Below are 23511 nucleotides of genomic sequence, written 5' to 3' on the forward strand. Positions count from 1 at the left end.
AAAGATACAGTGCTCCTCCTCAATGTTGACATAAGGGCCTCGGTGACAAACGACCACCGGGAGAAGGAGAGAGAGAGAGGGAGAGAGAGAGTGAGAGAGAGAGAGAGAGACCACTGAGTGTTTCGCATTTCTTTACTCAAAGATTAGACCCAGTTAGACGGGCCTGCTTCTGTCCTGTATTCATGATGTGGCTGGCAGTTTATATGTTTTCCTCTCGGGCGGATAAACGGTGTCATTCATTCCCAGCACGCCCAGTGGAAACAGTTTGCTCACTCTTTGGCTGCTGGGCGATGTGCGCGCGCAGATGCAGCGATGGCGCTCTCCGCTCGAGCTGGTGCTGAAATGACAACAAAGTGTTGAGGATGTTAAATGTCACGTAGTCAGACAGCGGTGGACAGGTACTGGTTTTTAAAAAAAAAGCTGGTATCATTCATACAAAAACAAAACAAACAAAAAACACACATCACAATAAAACCATACAACACCACAACAAGACCAATGACGTTGATAACAACCACTACAGCTTATAAAATCAGGGAAACAAGTTTGCACCAGTATTGCACATTGTCGCAGGATATTGCAGCACGTTCAGCCAACGGCTTAAGTATTGCACATGCTTGTGTGCACCATCTGTAAAGTGCTCTGTGACTATATATTGTTCCATCAACAGCATTTAATTTCTGCTGTTTAAAATCTTAATGGGCAATGGAACAAATGAGTAACTTTACTTAATGCAAAACCTTTTTTAACCTGTATGTTAGTTTATGAATAACATATAATGTTAAGTTACTGGAGAAAAGGTGGGTAAATACTATTTAATGAATCAGTGCCCAGTGGTGAAAGAAGCACTCAGACCTTTTACTTAAATAAATGTAACAATATCACATGTTAAAAATATAGATATATAGAATCATAGAAAATATAGATACTTAAAAGTATCAGAAGTAAAGGTTCTCAGTAAAAGGGTCCCTTTTAGAAGTTTATATTATTATGTAAATTATTTTGTATTATTATTATTATTGTTGACACATTAATACTAAAACAGCATTTTATTGTTGCAGCTGGTGAAACTAGAATTAATTGAAACTATGTAGTTTGATAGAGTGTTCAAAATTCATGAGATGATTATGTGTTTTTGAATGAAAGTTTTTAATCTATAAAGTAAAATTGTAGCTGTCACATAATTGTAGTGGAGTAAAAATTACAACATTCTCTCTGAAATATAGTGGAGTAAAAATATGTAGTACCGTAAAATAAAAATACTTAAGTAAAGTACTTGAAATCTACTACATTTAGTTACTTTTGACTTTTCCAGTACCTAATGAGTGGTGCAAACAATTAGTAGATTAACTGAGCAGTTGATTGATAGACCAAAATATTAATTAATCAATTTGTTAATTTAATCAGATTAATAAATAATGAAACTGGGTAAGTGGCAGCCCTACCTAGATATCTTTAAATCTGTGTACTGTTTTCATGCATGTACTATGCATACATGCTTGCATGTATGTACTGTATATGCATGTGCATGCAAACAGTATATCTGTGTACACATGTACACAATATATGCATCACTAACTTTTACTTGGACTTGGTTTGGACTGTGTAGCTTGGTAGGGAAGGTTCAATAAGGTTTTTTGTGTCATTATCTCTTTTTGACATTGATGCACTATTTTTTGGCTGAGTACACACCTGAGTACCTTCCTGTTTTTATAATTATTTATTTTAACTTGCAAATTAAATAAAGATTGATGATTATTTAATTGTTTCTACAATCAGGAACTAAATGGGAAATACAATCATTAATCATTACTTCCTTGTTATGTGCATATTAATTACTAGTTTTTTAGTCGTTACTTGAAATGCATCATTAATGGTCACCTGATCACCATTGTTATGGTCCCTCGGGTAAAGTACAGCGTTGCCCTACTGAACTAACAAGTATCTTCTGAGATTAACCTGGTAATCCACTGTCAGTTTATAAATGCAAACACAAGCCAGAGACGTCAGAGTTTTCAAAAAAGATTTTAATCCTCAGATTCTAAACTCTAAAAGTCACAGCGTTCCTGAATTGTGAGTTTCAGGTTTGAGTTTTCCTGTGTTCAAAATTATTAATTTACTTTAAAAACATGTTGGTTTGATTTCTGGCTTTGAATCTCAGCTCCTGCATACAATGCCTTTCAGCATCTTATATGTCAGATAGAGCTGTTAAGATTAGTCATTCAAGCGATTAGTTGCCAACTATTTAACTAATTGCCAACTATTTTGATAATTGATTCATTGTTATGAGTCATTTTTTAAGAAGAAAATTTCCAAATTCTCTGGCTCCAGCTTCTTAAATGTGAATATTTTCTGATTTATTTAGTTTTCTATGATGGTAAACTGTATATCTTTGTGTTGTGGACTGTTGGTCAGGACAAAAGAAGACATTTGAGGATGTCATCTTCAGCTTTGGGAAACAGAGATAGACATTTTTCAACATTTTTCTGACATTTTATGGACCAAACAACTAATCGTTTAATCAAGAAAATAATCAACAGATTAATTGATAATGAGATTATCTTTAGTTGCAGCTCTAATGTCAGAGCATTTCTAGAAGACATTGCCAAGGAGTTTTATATTGGGACCACAAATGCCTTTGCACATGATGATGATGGAGCTTTAAATAAAATAAAGAACACAAAATGTTCACTGTGGTGGATTACCTACATTACCAGTCAAAGGTTCGGACACACTGGAAGGTGGGTCCAAACTTTTGACTGCTGTGTCTAAAGCAGATTTCAGGCCTCTGTATGTTGGTTTTGTACAGGCCCACTGAAATCAAATGGTAAGTAGATGCATTTTGTAGTAAATAGGATAAAACATGCCAGACTACAGGCACACTGCTTCAAAATTAAATGAGATCTTCTTAATCAACTGCCAGGGATTGAGGAGTTGCCCACTGGAGCAAAGGATTGAATGAGGGTAGCCAGTTAGCTAGAAAGCTAGCATACAGGCGGAGGCAGGAAGACTATCTGACTGGGGAACAGGATGCTTAGTGAACTGGACTGAAGAGTTGGCTCGATAGTCAGCCAGGCTGGGAAGAGAATAGTTTGTCAGGAGGGAATGGGAAAATCCATCTGGTTGAAGTAGGCTGAAAGAAACTGGAAGAACTGAAATGCAGGGACAGAACATCTGATTTGCTGGAAAACATTCTCGAAGTACAAGAAAACCACTTTCCCAGGAAACAGGGGTGTGTGTCTGACCTTAGGGATCTGCTTATCTATCATCTGCAACGGGTCCAGAAGCATGAGACGGACAGGACCATATAGAACTAAACTAAAATGGTTGACTTGGCTGATCTGGCAGTCTGGCCATAATAGAGTGGGAACTGAGAGATGCTGGCTCTACCAGAGTGACGCTAGGCTGTCCTCAAGGGACACAGAACCCCTTTGGGAATGTGCTGACTGATTCTGGCAGCTGTGTCCTCATTTTGGCTGGAGGAACTCTTCAGCTCAGGCAGTTAGACTCTCTGCACTAAGAAGGAGAGAGACTGAATTTGTTGTTGAAGAAAACACAAGATGCCGTTGGCAAAACTTCAAGCAATGACGTCTACTGTTAAAGGGCCAGCTAGAATACCCATGGTTCAGCTTCAGACTCATATCACAACAGAGAAAACGGCCTCTTGCTACATGAAATTGTTTGATGCTTAGCAATAAAGAAAATGAGCTGATGAACAGTGTTAGCAATCTCTGACGTCTACAAGAGCCAGTTTGTATGGGACCTCAGCTAGATTGCACTGTAATTGAACTGAACTGAAATAACTGAAGCTGATGTTAGGAGGAACACACAAGACAGTTCAGGGCTGAGAAAACAGAGGAGATGGACTGAAGAGCTGCAGCTGTGAATGGAGAACATTGGGTTCCCTGAGGGGAAAACACCTGGGGCATCTGCTGTGCAGCCCGGAGAACAAGACGAGGCAACAGGAACAGGTTTGTTTGTGGCTACATGGCACTTACAAGAACACGGTGTATCACTCTGCACGTAATTTCAAATAACAGATTTTTTTCCAGTGGAGCTTACATTACTTTCTACATCATGTTGTGCAGCATGGCATGTGAACCTAGCTGCCTCCGCAGAACTTTGTAAACTTCATTCATTAGTGAGAGTCAAAGCCACGGGCGTCTCTCCTCTTACACTTGATTACAGTGCATTCCTATGAAGAAGAGCACTCATCTCCTATTCATGCCTTCAAAAGCTCCCTCGGTGAAAGGCAGCATCAAAGCTTTATGAATGAATCTGTGCGCTCATTAGCATGTTAGCTGAGCTGAGCAGGAACCTCGGTGCGCCGGGCCCTGCGGCCAAACAGGTTTAAATTTGGAAACCTCTCTGCTAATTACACAGCTTCATGCAGCACAATCTGTTGGCGTAGCAACTCCCTCTACTGCAGTTAATCAAGTTGAAGCCCTGGCTCCTTGCAGAGTGAGAGAGAGAGAGAGAGAGAGAGATGCTAATCAAGTAGAAAGTAGTGACAAAGTATTTGTGTGTGTGTGTGTGTGTTCGTGTGTGCCCCTGTTCTCGTGTTATTGTACTGCGCCAGAGGTGCTGACTCTATTTATAATCTCGGAGAGCTAAATGGAGAGAGTTGGTGCCAAGAATAGATGGATCTCCTCATTATAGAGGTTCAAAAGCAGTGAAGATTTGCTACAGTTTAGATCCTGCTGTCTGTATGAGGGGCACAGAGTTCTCTTTATAAAAAACTGCAGGAAGTCACGTTTAAACTACCATCACGTTTAGAAATTAATCACCTTTCCCTGTGTGTGAGCTGTTTTCTGTTCTGAATGTCAAATCTGGCAGTTAAATAGTAAAAGTACATTTTTGATACCTCATTATTCAGATCATCAGATACAGTATGATCCACTCATTGTCTGTACTGTATAATGATGAAACCAGAATGCATTTTATTTATCGTGGAGTTTCACTTCATGTTGCCTTGAATCCCTCAAAGTACAGTAACTGTATTTTGTTTTGTGTTTTCATTTTACATCTGCAGGCACGTCCGTTCGACTTCGAGGAAGGAGAGGTGTACATGTCGTCCCACGAGCAACGTTTCCGCATGTTCAGCTCCGTGGAGTACGAAGGACAGCTGTACATGACTCCACAGAACTTCATCGAGTCGGTCACCATGAGCGAACCAAGGAGTACGTATCATCTGCAAACATCTTTTTACACTTGTGTTCAAATCTTCTGGCTTTGGACAGTATATACTCAAATTTATAGGCTCGGTTTCCATAATTGAGACCTGCCCAGAGTTCATTATCGTTGCTGCTTGTATATTGTGCTGGGAACATGCTCTCCTGGCTCGAAAGGTCTTTGAAATTCAGTTAAAGAATGTTTTAAGATTGTTATTTTGAGGTAAATAATATTCTCTTTGCATCAGCTCTTAGTCAGCTCTCTTTGTCACATTGACCCCTTTTTCCACCTGTTATTAATTTGTGGTTTATACCTGGATTGTATTTGGATATCATTTTTACACCTGCTATTTAAATATTTGGCATCCTGCATCAAATTCCTCTTTTACTCAACTATTATTTTAGTGAACTATCGAATCTCATGCATGTTATCCACTCTCAACATATAAGTGACAGTACAAACTTCATCATGCTGTGTTACCATTATATAATATCCATGTTTCCACATTGTGATTTTAGTAGACTGACATTTAGTTGTAAAAATGTCCTCATACAGATTTGATAACCAACTGAATTTGATGATTTTTTTAGTTTGTTGATCACCATCTCGGATCTGAATTTGATTTCCCAACTCTGATATCAGCGTCAGGTGTAAAACATCTTTTTAAAAAAATGTTTTTTAAAATTTTTTTTTACTGCAACCATGTTTTAAAACACTTAAAAATCCCCGTTTTTAAACACATCTTTGCTGTTTCTGTCAGCCTGCTGCCAGTTGTAACAGATTAGTCCTGGCCAGCCAGCCTCAAAGCAGATGGCTTTAGAGCTATTGTTTAGTCTGAGGTTAATGTTAGTCACACACACACACACACACACACACACTCCTCACACACTCTTCGACTTCTCCACATTCCATTTGCTCACATTTACCCTTTCTTTTAAACCAGTAAATATCTAAACCTAGACAATCAGCTTAAATATTTCCTTTATGACAACTGGTTTAAAAATGTCCGCACAAGTCGAGTTAATCGCTAAAACTTTTTTTACAAACCCATCGGAAAAAAAGCTGCCGCTCCTTTCTTCGGCGGACGTGTGATTGTATTGCGTGCAAACTGTGCACCTGTATGTGTGTGTTTACATCTACCCTGGCTCACTGACATACGATACAGCCGCACATACCCTCTCAGCAGCCGACATCCTCTAATGCCCCCTTTGAAGTTGAATTAGATGAACTTTGTTGTATAAAACAGAACAAAAGTAGTATGTGCTTTTACGGGGACATTACACATACTACAAAGACAAGCACGGGGCACTTTAGACAGTACAAATGGGCCTGTGATGATGACAGTGTATATATAGTGAGTGTCTCTGTGTGTGTTAGTGTGTATGTGTGTGTGTTGTGACTGTACCCGGCACATTAAGACCCATTTCTAGATCATACAGATGCTATCTGACAGAGCCCACCCAAACTCTCTTCTCCTCTTTCCCTTCTTTTTCTCTCCTCTTTTGTCTCGTTTCCCTGGCAGGCAAGAGGCCCTGGAGGTCCCTGACCAAACAGGTGGGAGACACACTCTTAAATGCTTCTTTTTTTTTTTTCTGCTCCTCCATGTTGCAGGCATCTGTTGCATGTTACATCTGTTGCAGGCTTGCAGAGTTTGGATCTGGATTTTGCCAGGATTGTTGAAGAGATTCTTTATGTGAATGTAAAGATTCTACATGTTGCATTAGTGCATGCATCGCAGATCATTAATGGATTCATGGTCGGTATATGTAAAGTGAGACAAGTGAGACGGTTGACAGCCTCTCCTGGCCTTCATGCTGTCTTTAACACTGGATGCCAGGCCTGAAATCTTCTAGATCGCTGCTGTGGACAAAATGAGAAATAATGAATAATTGAGTCATTTTTGAGAGGACAATATGTCAAGTAGAGGATATCTGTCTGTTTCTGTGGCATTAGACTATGCAGAGCAGTCAGACCCCTTCGCTTTTTGCACACTTTATTGTGTGTGAACATTTCTATACAATATTAAATAGAGCAAATATATTATAGATGTGTTGCTTCAGATTCAGTCCTCCAGCTCAAAAGCACAAAGGTGCTTTGCTTCAATTATGCCGTAGCTTTGCTGCTGTCAGTGGTATTGACTTTTAGTTTATGGTTAACAGGATCTTAAAGGTACCCTCTGGAGTTTTCTTGTAGACAAACACAGTTATGTTTACATTCATTGTTTTTCACCAAAGGTATTGTGTGTATCCTTGAGGCGAAATAAATGTGTTGAATGCATTTTTCTTCCACCAGATACTGAATTTTTTACATCTATGTTGACATCAACTAGCAGTCTTTTTCTTCCCCCGTCCTCCCTGCGTGTCACTGCTACCAATTGTTTATCGGTGGAAAAGTGTGGTTTGCATGCACAACACAGTTGCATTACTGTCCTCTGTAGTCAGCAGCAATGTGCGTCACGTCACCCTCGTTGTCGTGCTAGCAGAGAGAGAGATTACAAGGAAACTGCTGAACAAAACGTTACTCCATGGGTACCTTTAATGTTTACAATTAACAATACAAATGTGTTTATATAAATGAAATGAGCTCTTTGGCTGTTCTTCACCTTCCTCTTTGTTTCAGGAGCTGGAGAAGATTCTGTTAGATACTCCTCCAGTGTGGAGAGGATCGTCCAAACTATTCCGCAACCTGAGAGAACGAGGTACACACACACGCGCACACACACACACACACACACACACACACACACACACACACACACACACTCACTCATGGAAAAAAGCAGCAAAGGCACCTTGAACACCTTTGCACTCACTAATACAAATGCACACACACTTCAAGACAGAGTAAATAGTAGTCAGATAATATCAAAGTCAGTGAATGTCAGTGGATTATGATAACCGTTACAATCTAATTTCCTTTGTTAAGATATATATTATTTCACTGCTTTACAAATGTTACTGCTTTTATTTGCAGCTTTCCAGTACGATTGCTCGTGTGTGTGTGTATACCAGGGCTTACCTGCTGATGTGTAACTAAATAGTAGTCACACTTGTGAGCTTGTGTGTGTCACTGTAGGTGTCTCTAATCCGGGGTTGGTGCCATGCTGTCCCACCTTACAGCCAAACAACCTGCTGTCCAAACTAAAAATATACCTCTCCTCTCCTCTCCTCTCCTCTCCTCTCTTCTCCTCTCCTCTCCTCTCCTCTCCTTTCCTCAGTGCATATGAGAACAGAACAAATAATTATACAGCACCAAAGGGAGAGAGGGAAAGATGCTCCCCCTAATTAAAGCATTTGCTTCAGGAGTGTGTAATGTAGGAATCACACAGTCTGGGAGTAAGTCCCCGTAGTGTTAATTACACACACACAAATTGGGAGATGCTAAATATAACGCACCGTGTGTGACGCATCCCTCTCTCTCCCTCTGCCGTGATTACACGAGTACGTTCCTCACCTCGTACCTAGCGTGTGTGTGAGTGTGTGTGTTGCATTCAGGGACCAGAGTCCAGGAGCACTGCCGTCTTCCTTTTTGTCATCACCTGGATGATGAGAGAAAAATTGAGATTAAGTGAAAAAAGAAATGGAGAGAAGGAGAAGACCACACACACACACACACACACACACACACACACACACACACACACACACACACACACACACACACACACACACACACACACACACAGCATCAAAACCCATTTATGTATACTAATTTGTTTTTACTTCAAAACCCCACTCACACATTTTTTCAATTCAGCTTTCTTTCAGTCCTGTCCCTCATGTATGCCATGCATGTGTGTGTGTGTGTGTGTGTGTGTGTGTGTGTGTGTGTGTGTGTACTGATGTCAGGATATGCTCTCTTTTCCATGTCATGATGAGCAAGGACAGTTAAAATCTCTGGAATGGCTTCATATTTCTGAGAATGACAGAGCCGTACGTTGGACAAAGGATTGCACAGTGCTGCCTGAACATAGTTGACTGTGTGTGTGTGTGTGTGTGTGTGTGTGTGTGTGTGTGTATTGAGTACGCTATACAGTATATCAGTCTGTTGACAATGGGTTATTCAGTAACCTGGCACTGTAATGTTTTTACCTTTGTTGCTGAATAAACATCACACGTATTCAGCACTGTGATGAGTTCATGGTTTATATCGTAGTATTTACATTACAGACATTAACAGCTCACAGTAAATGTAAATCCATGTTGTCAGCATAATGAGTTTATATGTTATCTTTCACCTGTGGTAAAAAAGCATTATTTACAACTAACAGTCTCATATCTTAGTATCAATACAGCATCACTACATTTTTGCAAATGCAAATACAATACAGGTGCTAACACACATTAACAAGAGACATATTCATAGATTCCATGTATAATGGTTTGTTATGACTATTGTAATGTCATTATAATTGTCTCAACATGCGCTCATGATGAATTGTTACCATTTCTCTAACAGACCTGGACAAGTTCTAACATGATTTGTTCATGTTCATGCCATCGCTTTATTAAAGCATCATTAAGTAATTGCAGCTTTATAAAACAAGGAGGATTTTCTTGTCTCCTTAAAGAGCTTTGTCTGAGTCAGGAACTGTTATTGATTATATAAAGATAATGGTTATTATAACTTCACTTGGTTCATTTTTGACATACTATTAGCTTATTAAGTTATTGTGATACAAGATACAATTCCCAAATTTATGTACATTTTTGCTCTTGTTTGGTCCACCAACTCTTGAGAAACATGTCTGCTTCTTTAGTTGCGTGATGCTTAACCCTTCTTCACCAGCTGTTGTTTTTCGGGCAGGTAGTTCACCATGAACTTGAGTGAGCTTGCAAGCTGGGAATGTCTGCTTTTTGTGGGGATTGTTGTGGACCGGATACTTAAAACAATCAGCTGAAAACTGCGAGGAGCTGCAGGCTGCAGCGTCACCATGAAGTGAGACTACGTCACCTGTTGGGACGCAGAAATTAGTTGGATTCCCGTGACCTCTTCTCATAAATGAGTGGTCCTTTTCTAAGAGGCCTCATGCTTTTCAGTGATTTATTGCTAAAAAAAGATATTATGAATACACAATATTAGGTAATAATATAAAAAATGTTAAGTTAGAAGAGTAAAGTAATAGTATAACTTATTTTTGTTTCCCTCATGATATTTGCTACCTGGGGTTCAGTGTTCATCTTTTTTTCAGTAGTATATCACTGAAAGTATGTGAACTTAAATATGCAGAATGTATTTTAGAAACCCGAGTCGTTTCAGAGTGTATCTCTTGGTCTTTGTGCATCTCGGGCTACATGGGGTAAAGAGAATTCAGTTCCAAACCAGCTCCTTTACACAAAGCAGTCAAGCATCAGGAAAACACAAGGCTCACTCTGGTTCTAGCTGGTGTCATGTTCACCTGCACACACACACACACACACACACACACACACACTCACGGGAAAGCACTCTCCCGAAACACTCAAGCGAGTCACCCTGAACTATCTGAACGATCAGACAGAAAGCGAAAAAGATTCCTAAATGGGCCCGAGGTAAGAAAGGATCACCACCTAAAACATTTTTCACGTGCTTATCCAAACAGAGACGCGTACACACGCACACACCCCATACCGGCCTGCGTCTTTACTTTGGACACTTAGGGTGTAGAAAAAGAAACGGTGTGTGGCCAAATGGCTGTTGGCAGCTCAGCTCAAGAAGACACATTTTAAGATGCTATCTTCATGAAAGGAAGGATTATGTGTGTTACTGTGAGTGTTTGTCTATGTGTGTGTGTGTGTGTGTGTCTCTCTCTCTCTCTCTCAAGAGGCCCACGGTCTTTGAACATCTGTAAACATTGTGTGTGTGTGTGTGTTGAATGTGACCTTTTCTTTAACTCTCTCTGTGTCTAGGCATCATCTCTTATACAGAGTACCTGTTCCTGCTCTGCATCCTGACAAGTAAGTCAATTCAGTCTCTCTACACACCCTCCTGTCACTTCACCTTGTCCTCTACTTTATTATTCCAGCTCCATCTCTCTCTCTTTTTTCCCCCGCTTCCTCAATATTGTTCTCTCGCTAGCAGTATTCGGCGCTTATTTTGGGTGTTAGCCAAGGCTATACTAAGGCCCACCCAGAACTCAACAAGAAGCAATTATGACACAAATCTGGTGGTTTTCCCCTTCCCCTTGGGGTAAGATAGACACTGAGAGGCAGAAAGAATAAGAAAAAAGATAGCTTTACTTACTGCCTATTCAAACTATTTACATAGGCAGGAATGTTGGACATGTTACTCAAAAAAAACTTCAGCGCTCACTGCTCACTCACCACTGTAGGTGAAAGTATTTCATATATTAAAATATTTGTGATACACCTTGAAATAGTTGACTTATGTCTGCGTTTCCCCTCAAAATCAGGAAGTGTTTATTCTCTTCTGTTAATGATCATGATATCAAAAAGTGTCACAGAAATATCTCACTTTGAAAAAGTCAACTTTACAGGAAGTTTTGCATCCATTTTTGTGCGTCCACATCAAATAAGAGCCGTTATTCATGACAAAAACTATTCAGGAAACAGATGAGGGGAAGGTTTTATTTGAAAATACATACTGAAGTAATTATTTAATGAAATTCAGTTAGTAATTGCACAAACTAAACCATCTGTGCCTTCACCTGCATTAGTTTAAATAATAATTTCACATGTATGCCGTCTTGTCCTTTCTCACACAGGTTTTATAGATTTATCCACCTGCTCCTTCTCCCTATGCCCTATACGCCACTTCTTACCGTGCTATTTCTGGATATAAAATGGCCTTTAACGCATACACACACATGCACACACTCACCCTATGTGCTCTCCTCTCTGTTCTCCAGAGCCCCATGCTGGCTTTAAGATTGCTTTCAATATGTTTGATGCAGACGGCAACCAGATGGTGGACAAGAGGGAGTTCATGGTGGTGAGTCGCAAATACTGAGAGAAAATCCATCCATCCTTGACAGAATGTACACGCCATCATTAAATATCATCTTTTACCCCCAACAGAGAAGTGTTGTTTTACATTGTTAAATGTCAGAGTGACAATCAGAGTGACATGATGATCAGCGCTACAGACGAAAGCTCGAAAACTGCATTCATGTGACTTTTTGGGTGAAAAATACATTTTGCGGAACATTGGTAGAGAAATTTACTTTAATACACAAGATGTTGCATCATCATCATATAATAAACATGGGGTGTCATTCTAAATATGATGATAAGATGGACAGATTTTACTAGACTTAACTAAGTAAATGCATAGACACCATATATGATACCAAATTAAATTTAGTTTCAGTTTGTCTCTCTGTAAAGCTCACTCATTCTAGCTTTTTTTGGCTAGTTGTGTAGTTGATTATATATATTTCAGTTGAATGTTAAACCAGATCTGACCTGTAAGCACTAATATATAACACGGTTAACACTCTGATGTCTGACTTTCCAGCATCTGGTTCATATCTGATTTTATGAGAATTGACTTTATCCACCTTAAATCCCCACTGCTTTGAGCTGAAGCTGCTTTTTTACTTAATTTATATCGATACAGATTCAGTATACGTGTTCTAAAAGTATCTTATTGCAATTATTTAACTTAAGTCAAACTGGGAAAGCAACACTCTCTTGATCATGTTGTCAGTATACACATGGTAGAGCAACATGAAAGACTGACTGACTTTCTGAACTCAGAGCTTTGAATCTGACTTCAAATTGTCAATGTGATCTTCATTCTTTCTCTTATTACAGCTTCAGGAGATCTTCCGGAAGAAAAATGAGAAGAAAGGGAGGAAAGGAGATGCTGAGAAATCAGCGCAGTTGGTAAGATAGTTGAGAACGAATGTGTGTGTGTGCAAGGATGGATGAAAAAAACAATTATTTTACCAAATACCCTGAATGCAACCAACAGAGCAACGACCTTGAGTTATCAGTCGTAGACGTGGACTTCAGTAATGCCGCTATCATCAGTGGGGTAAACTTGAAGTTAAAGATCCAGAATGTATTTGTGTTATTGAGGCTAACATAATTTATTCATATTAGGACTGTGAACAGTAAACATTGCTGTAAAGTTTCTCTTAAAATGTCATTTTAATACATCCACAGTGTGATGTGGCACAACACCTCTCGTGTTTCATTTGTAATGTTGCTGAAGGTCAGATTAAATTAGATTAGACAGCTTTATTAATCCCCGATGGTGAAACTCATTTGCCACCAAATCACCTCATACTGACAACAAACAATATAAACATTGCATTCACAGTACACAACTAATAAATAAATCCATAAAAAGCCATTTGATCAACAGCTGAAAGGTGCCATGGATCTAAAAGTGGATGTATTGAAAATGACACATCATCATTCAAGTGAATTATCTGTATTTAAAGGTTTTAGAGTTAACTAAACCCATCATGTAACCATGTGCATGCTGCCTTACAGGAACTGTTTTTTTTTTGATGATGTGGTATCTCTTCTGTTTATACTGTGTACTTGTTAAACTGGATACACTCTTAAAAGAGTTTTTTCCTTTTCAACACTTCTGTGATTAAAGTTTAGGAACAACATCTTGCTTTCTTAATGTTTCAGTTACGTGTTTTATGTTTGTATCTGCAGGCTTGATGACTGTTTGTGTGGTTTGATAACTGCTTATTAATCCATCAAGCCTACACTTGTCCGGGCCGGGTCAATATTAACTTATTATACATATATCAGCATGTTGGCCGATAACTAGCAAGGCATGTCAGTACAGACGATATGTTTGAGGTAATTTAGAAACAATGAGGCCATTATGTATATAGATTGTCCACCAGATTGTCACAATTCTTAAATAAAAAATAGGAGGACTAAAAATATGAAAATATGCAGATATATCTTTATCAAAAAATTTTAATCTCAAATATAGATACGGGTATCAACTTCAAAAATTCAGTATGGGCTGGGCTATATTTAGAATTGTAAGTAAGTCGTTAATTAATTGTTATTTTGCAGGTAATATTTGCTTAATTTGAATGAAGGCTGATAACCCGGCAAGTCAAAGTTAATTTTATTTCTGTGTAATAACATATTACTGATTCTTAAAGCTGTAATGAACTTATATAGAAACCATTAAGTCATTATAGTCGCGTACATCTTACGGTAAAGTGATACAGAATTTACATTTGTTGCTCATCTCACTGGAGCTGCAACAGATGACATTTACTATTAATCTTAAATAATAAAAGACATATTATTAAATAAATGATTAGATTGACAAATTATCTTTGGGTGCAGTGCAAAAAATAGCAGAATGATATTGTAACGCAAGATGTGTGTAGTTCTAATCATAGATACGTTGAAAATGAGATATCCTTGTGCAGAGTGTATCCACAGCCTCTTTCACTGCATGTACTAACATGTCTTTTACCTTCTCTCCTCCCTCCTCTCTGATTGCATGCTCTGTCCTCCTCTTTCTCTTTCTCATGTCTCTCTCTGTGTGTTAGAGTATGCAGCTGTATGGATATCAGGTTGCCCCCATGAACAGCGTATGTATCCGAAAACCCCGTAGTCTCCTTTTTGCTCTTCTTTAGATGGTCAAAGAAATGGATGGAAAGGTGAACAGAGAACTAGGTGTCAGCTGGGTTCAAAATTATTCATTTGAAAAAAAAAGGCAGTTTTATAAGAGCAGTAAAACCATGATGAAGACTATAAGATGAAGGTGACAACAGGTTAAGCACTCACAGTAGACAGATATTAAAGAACATTTCAGAATATCTTGAAGCACTTCTGAACGTTGGACATTTTCAGCTTAGATATTGGGAACTGCAGTCAAAGGAATAGGTTGACATTTTTTTTTAGATACGCTTATTAGCTTTCTTGCCAACAGTCAAGTGAGACACCATTCTCATGTTTATATGGTAAAAATATGGCTCTAGCCAGCAGACAGTTAGCTTAACTTTGCATAGCTGCAGCTACCATGGATCTGTCCAAAGATAACAAAATCTGCTTACTAGCACCTCTATAGCTCGTCAACTAACACATTGTATCTAGTTTGCTTAATTTGTACGAAGGCTCTGGTTGCCAGGAAACCTTACTCAAACAAGACTCTAGGAAACAAGTGTACCCGATAAAAAGTGTATTTTTGAACTTTGGACAGAGCGAGGCTAGCTGTTTCCCCTTGCATCCAGTCTCTATGCTAAACTAAGCTAAGCTAAGCTAACCGTGTCCTGGTTCTCGGTTTATTCTTATGGACAGACATGATGGTGGTCTTGATCTTCTAACCTAACTCTTAGCAAGAAAGCAAATAAGCATATATCTTCAAATGTCTTACTATTACTTTAATTTCCCCTTTTATACCTTGCAATTCACATAAAAATGCTGTTTCTGATAAATTACAATTATATGGTAGAGAAATAGAGGAGATAGAGATTCAGCCTGCTCATACAAACTACATTTACCCTAGTTTTCACTAATTTAGTATTTTGTTTGGACTATTTCCCTTCATTCTGGGGACTCTGTTTAATTCCCCCGTCACCCACATGCTGGACCCTGACCCAGTCCACTTGATCCTCTGTTGTCAGTTAAATGTACTCAGTAGTAGGCTGCTTGAAAGGGTGGATGAAAGAATGGATGGAAAGAGGGAGGGCAGCAGAGAAAGACTGTTCAAGACAGCGTCCATCTGCCAGCTCAGCCGAGTGATTGATCGAGGGATGATGGCAGAGGGTGGGATGAATGGAGAGAGGGATGACAGAAGAGGAGTAATATATTTAAGGGGTCAGGCGAGATGAACTCTTGCAAAAAGAGAGTGATGTGATTTAAAACGACTCGAGACACTCTAAAGCTGGAAACACAATCAGCTGCTGTCCATTTTAGACATGTTTTAGGACACGTGCTGTTTGTTTAGTCATTTGTGTTTGTTCCTGTTGGGGGAGTTTTGTTAGATAGGAGGGATTTTTTATTGAAGGATACAAACAGAAAGTTGCTTCCATTGTCTGAGCAGATTCACATTTCCATTAGAAAGAAAGCAAAGTTTGTAGTAATGGGTGAACATCAGTTTGCTGGCATCCAAAATTAAACTGACAACCATTTTATTATTTCATGTAAAAGAAGGATTTATTCTCTTGTTACGATTCTGTTAAGAATTAAAAATCACCATTCTGTTAATAAGTTATGATCACATAAAAGGCTGGAAATAACTATTAAATCAAAATTAGCAAGTAATAATGAAATATGAGTGATTTGAACACTTATATTGTGTAGAAAAAAACATTTTTACGATCTTATTTAAAGGGAAAAAGGTAAATTCCTCTTGGGATTAATGATAAAACTGTAGAAGTCTGTCCATCCTGAGTTGTAATGAAGATTTTCTACTGAAGATGTACAATGAGGCAGGATTTGTACTGTCCAGTGACTGAATGCAACATCCACTTATCTCTATTCAGACTATGAGCTTTCATTCTCTCTCTCTTCCTTTCTCTCTCTCTCCCACACACACACACACACACACACACACACACACACACGCACACACACTCCTCGTCCTGTCAGCGTCGTGATGGATAGCTGCATTGTCACCGTGAAGTTAAGAGCGGTGCAGGGTCATGTTAAAATGGCCGCTGCTTGGTTCTCCCTGGAGAGAAAGACGATGTGGGTGGTCAGGAGCTCAGCACCGCTGTCGGCTTTAATGAAGGCAGAATACACTCTTAACAGAACCGGCTCAAAAAAAAGTCAGCTTTTTATAGTGTCAGGGACGGAAATACTTTCAGCTGGTTTACTATCATATGAGTAACACAGGAAAACCTGCTTTTGGGTGGAAGAACTGTGTATTTGCTTCAGAGAGATCAGAGATTAGATAAAAACAGATTTTTTATTCAGATTTGATCAAAATTTGACTTGTGTGTGATGCTGAGTCAGTGCAAAGGTATGGTAAAGAAAGGCTAGGTTTAGTGCTTTGAATATAGGAGCCTTATAGCAGTGATTAAAAAATATAGAGAACAAATATTCCAAATATGTCCTTTGCTTTATCTGAGATGTATCTAGATTTGGAGAGAAGAAGAGTTTTTGTATATAATCTGACCCTTCCTCCCTTCATTCCTGCTGTGTTTGACACTAATGAGTGTTTATGCTTGGTGTTTACCAGTGTGGATGAATTTACAGCGAAATCAAACATCATAAATCAATATTAGTGCTGTAGATGAAATGGTTTTGATGACAGAAAATGAATTCTTAACATTTGAGGTTTTGATTATCTTTCTCCCAAGCTGCATTAGCCAGCTTTTCTATTTCACTACACTATAGAGTTAGCAAATAATTCCCACATCTGTCACTATCCGTCATAACCATTTTGGATGAATGTGGTTCCCACATTGCTAGTTCAGTAAAGGCCAGATTCTAGCATAATAATCTTGATCTGGTATACTATATATATGCTATATGCTACTATATGTGACACTGTTTGTGATTATACAGTATATGTGTATGTTTGTATATCATGAGAACTGATAGAGTGATCATTGAAAGCTGAAGTTTACTTCCTGAAGTGGTAGAATTGGAAGTGAACTGACCCTGGCCCTGCTTGACCGCTCCTACAGGTGCTAAAAAAAGACAGTCAGGAGTTTGTGGCGCGGAGTTACTGGGACGTTCTGAGACGAAGCGCCAGTCAAGTCCTCTTTTCTGACCTGGCGGAGGTACACAGACCCAACTGTCCTCTGTCGCTTCATCCCTCCATTATTCATCCTCCACTCTTTCTTTATCCTCTCCTTCCCTCTGTTAGAACTTCCAGTCATCCCAGTAGGTTCACGGTTACATAGCTGCATCAAGCTCGGCCAGAATAAGACCAGAAACGCAAGAAGACATGGAGTCAGTGAGGCCGAACTGCTCAATTTTCACATAAACCAAAAGATTCCTTTTTTTATTTTGTATTTCAAATTCCTCATGGCTAAAAAAACCCAAAATGTTTGTCAGTATGGGATTGTTATAAAAGTTATGATCCCCTTAACTCTTTTATTCTGGGTTGGCTTGATACTGATGTACACACATTAGTTCAGATGTACCTTCCTATCTCTCCCAGCATCTCTAGTTTTCATCACCACTCCCTCGCCTCATGAAGTTAGATTATTCAATAGCTGCTATACTTCTATCACTCTGTTTTTACAAACCACATTAAGAGTCTAGAGACTACCTTCCCTTTCCCCCGTGTAAAATCATTCCTGTTTGGAGGAGCTCAGACTCCTCACACTCAACACGATATTATCACGCAGTATAAACTCTCTTTCTCAACTTGACACTCTTTCTAAATTTGTATGTGAAATCTGAGTCTCCTCCAAATGTTTGAAGAATCTTTCTACCATAACCCATTTCATGATGTCACTCACATATCCCTGTTTGAACAAATATAACAAGAACTTTCTTCTTTATATTTGTTCTTGTTGATTATTATTTCTAAAGAATTATATCTATTGTACTGCTGTGACAGATCTGTCCAATGATGCTAGTTAGATCAAAGATATTGTAACGTTTGTATCTTAATAACCTGTTTCTCAGTCTTATCACCTGCCTTTTGTCTCTTCATTATGCTTCTGTATGGGTATCTGTGCCTTGTTATCTGTGCCGTGTTGTGGCTAGTGTTGTAACTTTGGTGTGAAATCATTCTCAGTTTACACCACAACCTGTGTAATGACACCGGTATAATGATAAGAACGCTTCCTGCACAGCACATACAAAAAACCCTGATCATTATAGCACCAAACACTCTTCTTGAATCACATAGAACTGATGAATAATCTTTGTTGGAGTACAGAAATCTATTGCTTCTAAACTTTGAGTTACAAAACTATATACATTTGGAAATTCAAAATATGATATATGATAGTGATACCTTTAAACATAACCTCAAAAGTGAATGCTTACAAGATTAGACATAAATATTACTTATCACACAATGAAGTGTTTTGGGGCACAATTAATAGAATGAAAAGAATCACTTAACAAGTTCATAAGATAGCAATTTTGGCAATTTGTGTTAAATTGAAAAAATCTTGTCTTTACTACCTTTTCATTGGCTTCCAGATATGTCTAACATACGTGCAAGACAGCGTAACGTCAATAGAAAAAAACAGCTTGAAGGTGCTGGTAATGATTAATAACAGCTAACGTAGTGCTAGCAGGCTAGCTCCCAGGCTAATGACAGGCTATGTGCTGCGGTGGCAGCGGAAGCTGAGGTGGAGGTAATGACAGTGAAGTGTGTCGGGGCTGACCTTGTATTTACACGGAGGAGCCTTTCATCTGCCGGGACGTCAGACGGACAGAACAGACAGAGAGGGAAGGAGGGGTGAGGACAAACAGGGATATTAAAAGTGTGAGGGAAATAGAAAATTGATAAAGTGAAGAAGATTAAACGAAATGTCAGACACGATAGAAGGAAAAAGGAACGGGCTGAAGAGAAACAAAAGGCTGAATTTTAACTAATCTTTAAGAACGCTTGATCAGATAAGTAGAAAACCAGAGGGTGAAGAAAAAAAAAAGGAAGAGATAAAATCAGAGAGACAACAAAGAGGTGAGAGAGGCCCAAAGAAGATGCCACAGGTCAGCAGGGAGAACAAATGTTGAGGAACAAAGTGTGTGGAGAGAAAAAAGGTTTTGGGAAGCACATTCAGGGGGGAAAGAAAGAAGCAGGTTGTATTTAGAGAAAGATGTGTTTACTCAACAGATTAGTCACCATTATACCTCTTTGCTTTTGTCTGGCGAAGGAGGGTCTGACTGACAGGTAGAGAAGGAGGGAGGGAATGAAAGGCCAAATCACCTCTATGTTTGTCAGCTGAAGGAGGTACTGACGGGTAGTATGAGGAGAAAGGAAATCAGAGTAATAAGAGCAGGGAAAGAAGTGATAGGAGAGGGAGAGAAGAAGAAAGAAGAGAGATAAAAAAAAATAGGAGGGAGGTGTGGGGAGAAAGAAGAACAAATCGTGGGAAGGGAAAGGGAGGGTGAGCTGTTTTTACCCCTGTAAGGTGTGACTGACTGACAGTCTGACTGACTTGACTAAAGACAGACAATGAGCTCTTCCTCCGAGGTATTACTCACAGATAGGGAGGGTGAGGAAGACTGTTTAGTGTTTACATCAGTAATTACTGTTTTTACCTTCAGCTTCATGATCAAAGTCTGTTGAAGCTTACACACACACACACACACACACACACACACACACACACACAAGTACATGGACAAATAGACACATGCATACACCAGGTGTCGGCTCGTGCCCTGTGGGCGTGGTAATCATTACGTCGTCATGGGGATGATGAGCTCACACTAGTGCTGCCACACTTCCAGGAATGATAAGCTTGTTATGATCAGTTTGGCATTATGTCTACCTGAGGTTAGACTGATACAGGTTCCTCAAGGACAAATATTAATACCAATATTTTTCAGTTCTTGATGATTTGTGCCAATATTCATCTGCTTAAATCTATGCACTGACTTTTGAGTGAAATTCCACCACAGTACAGTGAGGTCAAGTTTTCTCTGATTAGACATTTGATTTAAAAAGAAGTTATAGTTGCTGTAATCAAAACAATCACTAGTTCTAGTGTCATGTTCGAGGTTAACGATACCGGCTGTTTCCCTACGATGCCAGTCCAAGCCTGCTCGGATAAGAAATCTTAATATGGTTAATGATTAAAGCTGTACACTTTTCATATTAGCAATATATCAAATAACTATGTGTAATGTGAAAGGAGTCACTTGTAGAGATATCTTTTAGTGCATTGTTTTGGATTTACTCTCTCTGGTTCAGTCTCAATGCTCTCATCAACAGCAGCAGGCTCTTTTTATTAAAAAAAACTTTAAACCTGCAATAACTATTTTTTGGCCACTTAAGTAAGTAAATAAATAGTAAACACAACACTGACTTACCACCTTTTTGATAATGCAAACTTGTTAGCAAACTGTTACTTATTTACACATCCAGCAGTTACAGAACAATATATCATTCATTCGTGTTTCGTCACCCTCTGAATAAGTCCAATATTCACTCCTCTTTAGCTCTTTTTTTGGTCTCTAATCAACTCCTGAGGAAATATCTGCCTCTTTAGCTGCTAAATGCTCCATCATGTTCACCAGTTAGTTCCTCACTGTGTCTGTTTGCGGTTTGGTGCTGAGCAGGTGGGATTTTAGAGCTTTTTCTCCAAAAACAGCTGCCTGCAGCAGCCGAAAACGACACTGAGAGCAGTGAGAGTGGAGCAAAATAGTAAAGTTGCAGGCCGGACAGCTAAACAATGAGCTGAAACTTGCTATAAAGCTCCATAAACGCCTCCTACACATTGTCATTTGATACATTGTTGTTGTAAAAAATAACACTGGGCTTCTCTAACTATGTTTTTTACCACATGAACCCACTCATTGCACATTAGATTAGACAGCAATCAGATTCCAGAAGAATTTCTTTAATGGCATGTAAAATGATTTTCTTGTTTTAAGAGCAAAACAGCAACTTAAACAGTTTTATATTAGCAAAAGAACAGGAGGGAAATCCAGAGAGGAGAGAAGAGAGGCAGAGACACACCACCTGGTCTAGATGTATGAACCACTCATGTGTCATAAAGACTTCAGTAATGTGTCAGTTATAAGATAAAAGGGCAAAATGTATTTTTGTCCTGTTTGTCCATAATCAGAGGCTTAATGAAAAGACCCTTAAATAAGTGAGACGGAGAAAAACAAGACGCTGAAATGATACGTCTGTAATTGTTTCAGTTTGTCAGTGTTTATATGAAGCAAATCTTCCTTTGTCCCTAATCAGAGACCAAAAGACCAGACTGCGAAGTGAATCACAAACAGACCAAAAGTTGAGAGTCACATTGTGTGTGGTCTTAAAACAAGATTTTCTTTTAATGTCCGTTTCCCAGAACACATTTTTTTATCCTGTGAGTAACCAATCTGCATCCATTAAAGCAGCATCTACTAAAGGGCATTTTGTTTGGACTTTGGTTAGTTAATCCACTGAGAGCATATGAATAATGTGCATCGGTAGCTGTAATTGCCCAAAACTGAGACCTATAATCTGATTGCGCAACCTGTTTCAACTGATTTTAATAGACTTTTGCCGTTTGACCTTTTAGATAACTACACGCCTATCCCAGAGGTTCCCAACCTCGGGGTCAGCATCACTCAAGAGGATGACGAGATGAATCTGAGGGGAAGTTTGGAAGGAAGAACAAAAATATTTTTCTGCTCCATAAAACAGTGTTTATTTGTAGGAGATTTATCTTTGCTTTGTCTTGTAAAATAATGTAGTTTTATCTCTACAGGCCTCTAGAAAGTGATGAAATTAAATGATCTGGAAAGTTAAAAATCACCCTTCGATTTAAAGCTCACAGTTCATAGAAATATATAAACTTTTAAGCAGGATTAATATCACATCTTTGACAAGCCAAAAAGGTGAAACCTTAACTTACTTCTCACCTGAATCAATATGCAAAGTTTTCTCTCCATCATGATATTATATTGACAGACCTAATACACACTGTGTCACACCAAACAAGCACAACAAAAACTACAACACCTTGACTTTAGCAAACATCGTCTTTTCTTTTCTTCTTTAAAATCTGTGTCATCTTGTTTGACGTTTTCTTCTTGTCCCGCATTGGATTTTAGGATTTTACCCTCGAGGTAGAACCACGACTGGCATCTTGCTGATGATAATTATGATGATGATGATGATGATGATGGAAATGGCACAAACGCTCCACCTCCTTAGAGGGACATGAGATTTCACTCAATCTGATGTCTGCATATACCTTTTAGCATGGCCATGGATTGAACAGAGGGCGGGGGGGGGTTGACTGGGTGGGGCATGGCAGTGAGAGAGAGAGTAAAAAGATGGGATTTTGACATCCTCTCTTTCTGTCCTGGCACTGGCTGAGTTTTTATGGAGCTGCTCAAAAGCACCGTCACCTTTTTCTGAGATAAGACACGTTAGCATACGTACATATATTCATGCATTATGCACAGTCCTCTCGAAGGCACACCAAACCTATCCCAAGTCACCTTGTTTCCTCTTCTCCAGAGGGGTTTTTGTAAGGGATTAAAGAAGTGTTAAACAACAGATTACAGCACAAACAAAGAGAACAAACAGCACAAAGCCTGTTAAATGGGATAATTGAGCGAAGATACTTGCAAACACCAGAGGCAAGATAAGATAGAGGGATATGTAAACAAGAAGTGTAGAAAAAAAAGAAAGAGAAAGAAACACCAGAAAACTGGCAAAGGTGACACCCAAGAGTCTCATCCGTTGACGGAAAAAGGTGGAATCGTCTCACATTCTCTGCATTTGTGCTCATGTGGGTTTTGTTTAGCGCTGCTGTTTGTG

The 23511-nt window shown here is 39.0% G+C and overlaps 1 protein-coding gene across 5 annotated transcripts in view; it reads left to right on the forward strand.

The window, feature by feature from the left end:
* Positions 1 to 23511, forward strand: part of LOC121906742 (calcium uptake protein 3, mitochondrial-like) — a 38983-nt gene that overhangs the window by 402 nt on the left and 15070 nt on the right. For 2 of the 5 annotated variants that reach the window (XM_042425793.1, XM_042425802.1), the window contains exons 2-9: positions 5033 to 5180; positions 6695 to 6726; positions 7792 to 7870; positions 11061 to 11108; positions 12020 to 12102; positions 12927 to 12998; positions 14654 to 14695; positions 17741 to 17836. In XM_042425793.1, the coding sequence (XP_042281727.1) occupies positions 5033 to 5180; positions 6695 to 6726; positions 7792 to 7870; positions 11061 to 11108; positions 12020 to 12102; positions 12927 to 12998; positions 14654 to 14695; positions 17741 to 17836 (600 nt within the window). The remainder of the gene's footprint in view (positions 1 to 5032; positions 5181 to 6694; positions 6727 to 7791; positions 7871 to 11060; positions 11109 to 12019; positions 12103 to 12926; positions 12999 to 14653; positions 14696 to 17740; positions 17837 to 23511) is intronic. The other 3 variants (XM_042425822.1, XM_042425814.1, XM_042425827.1) reach the window with 3 other exon arrangements.

This window comes from Thunnus maccoyii, chromosome 2 (assembly GCF_910596095.1).
Source record: "Thunnus maccoyii chromosome 2, fThuMac1.1, whole genome shotgun sequence".
NCBI lineage: Eukaryota > Metazoa > Chordata > Actinopteri > Scombriformes > Scombridae > Thunnus > Thunnus maccoyii.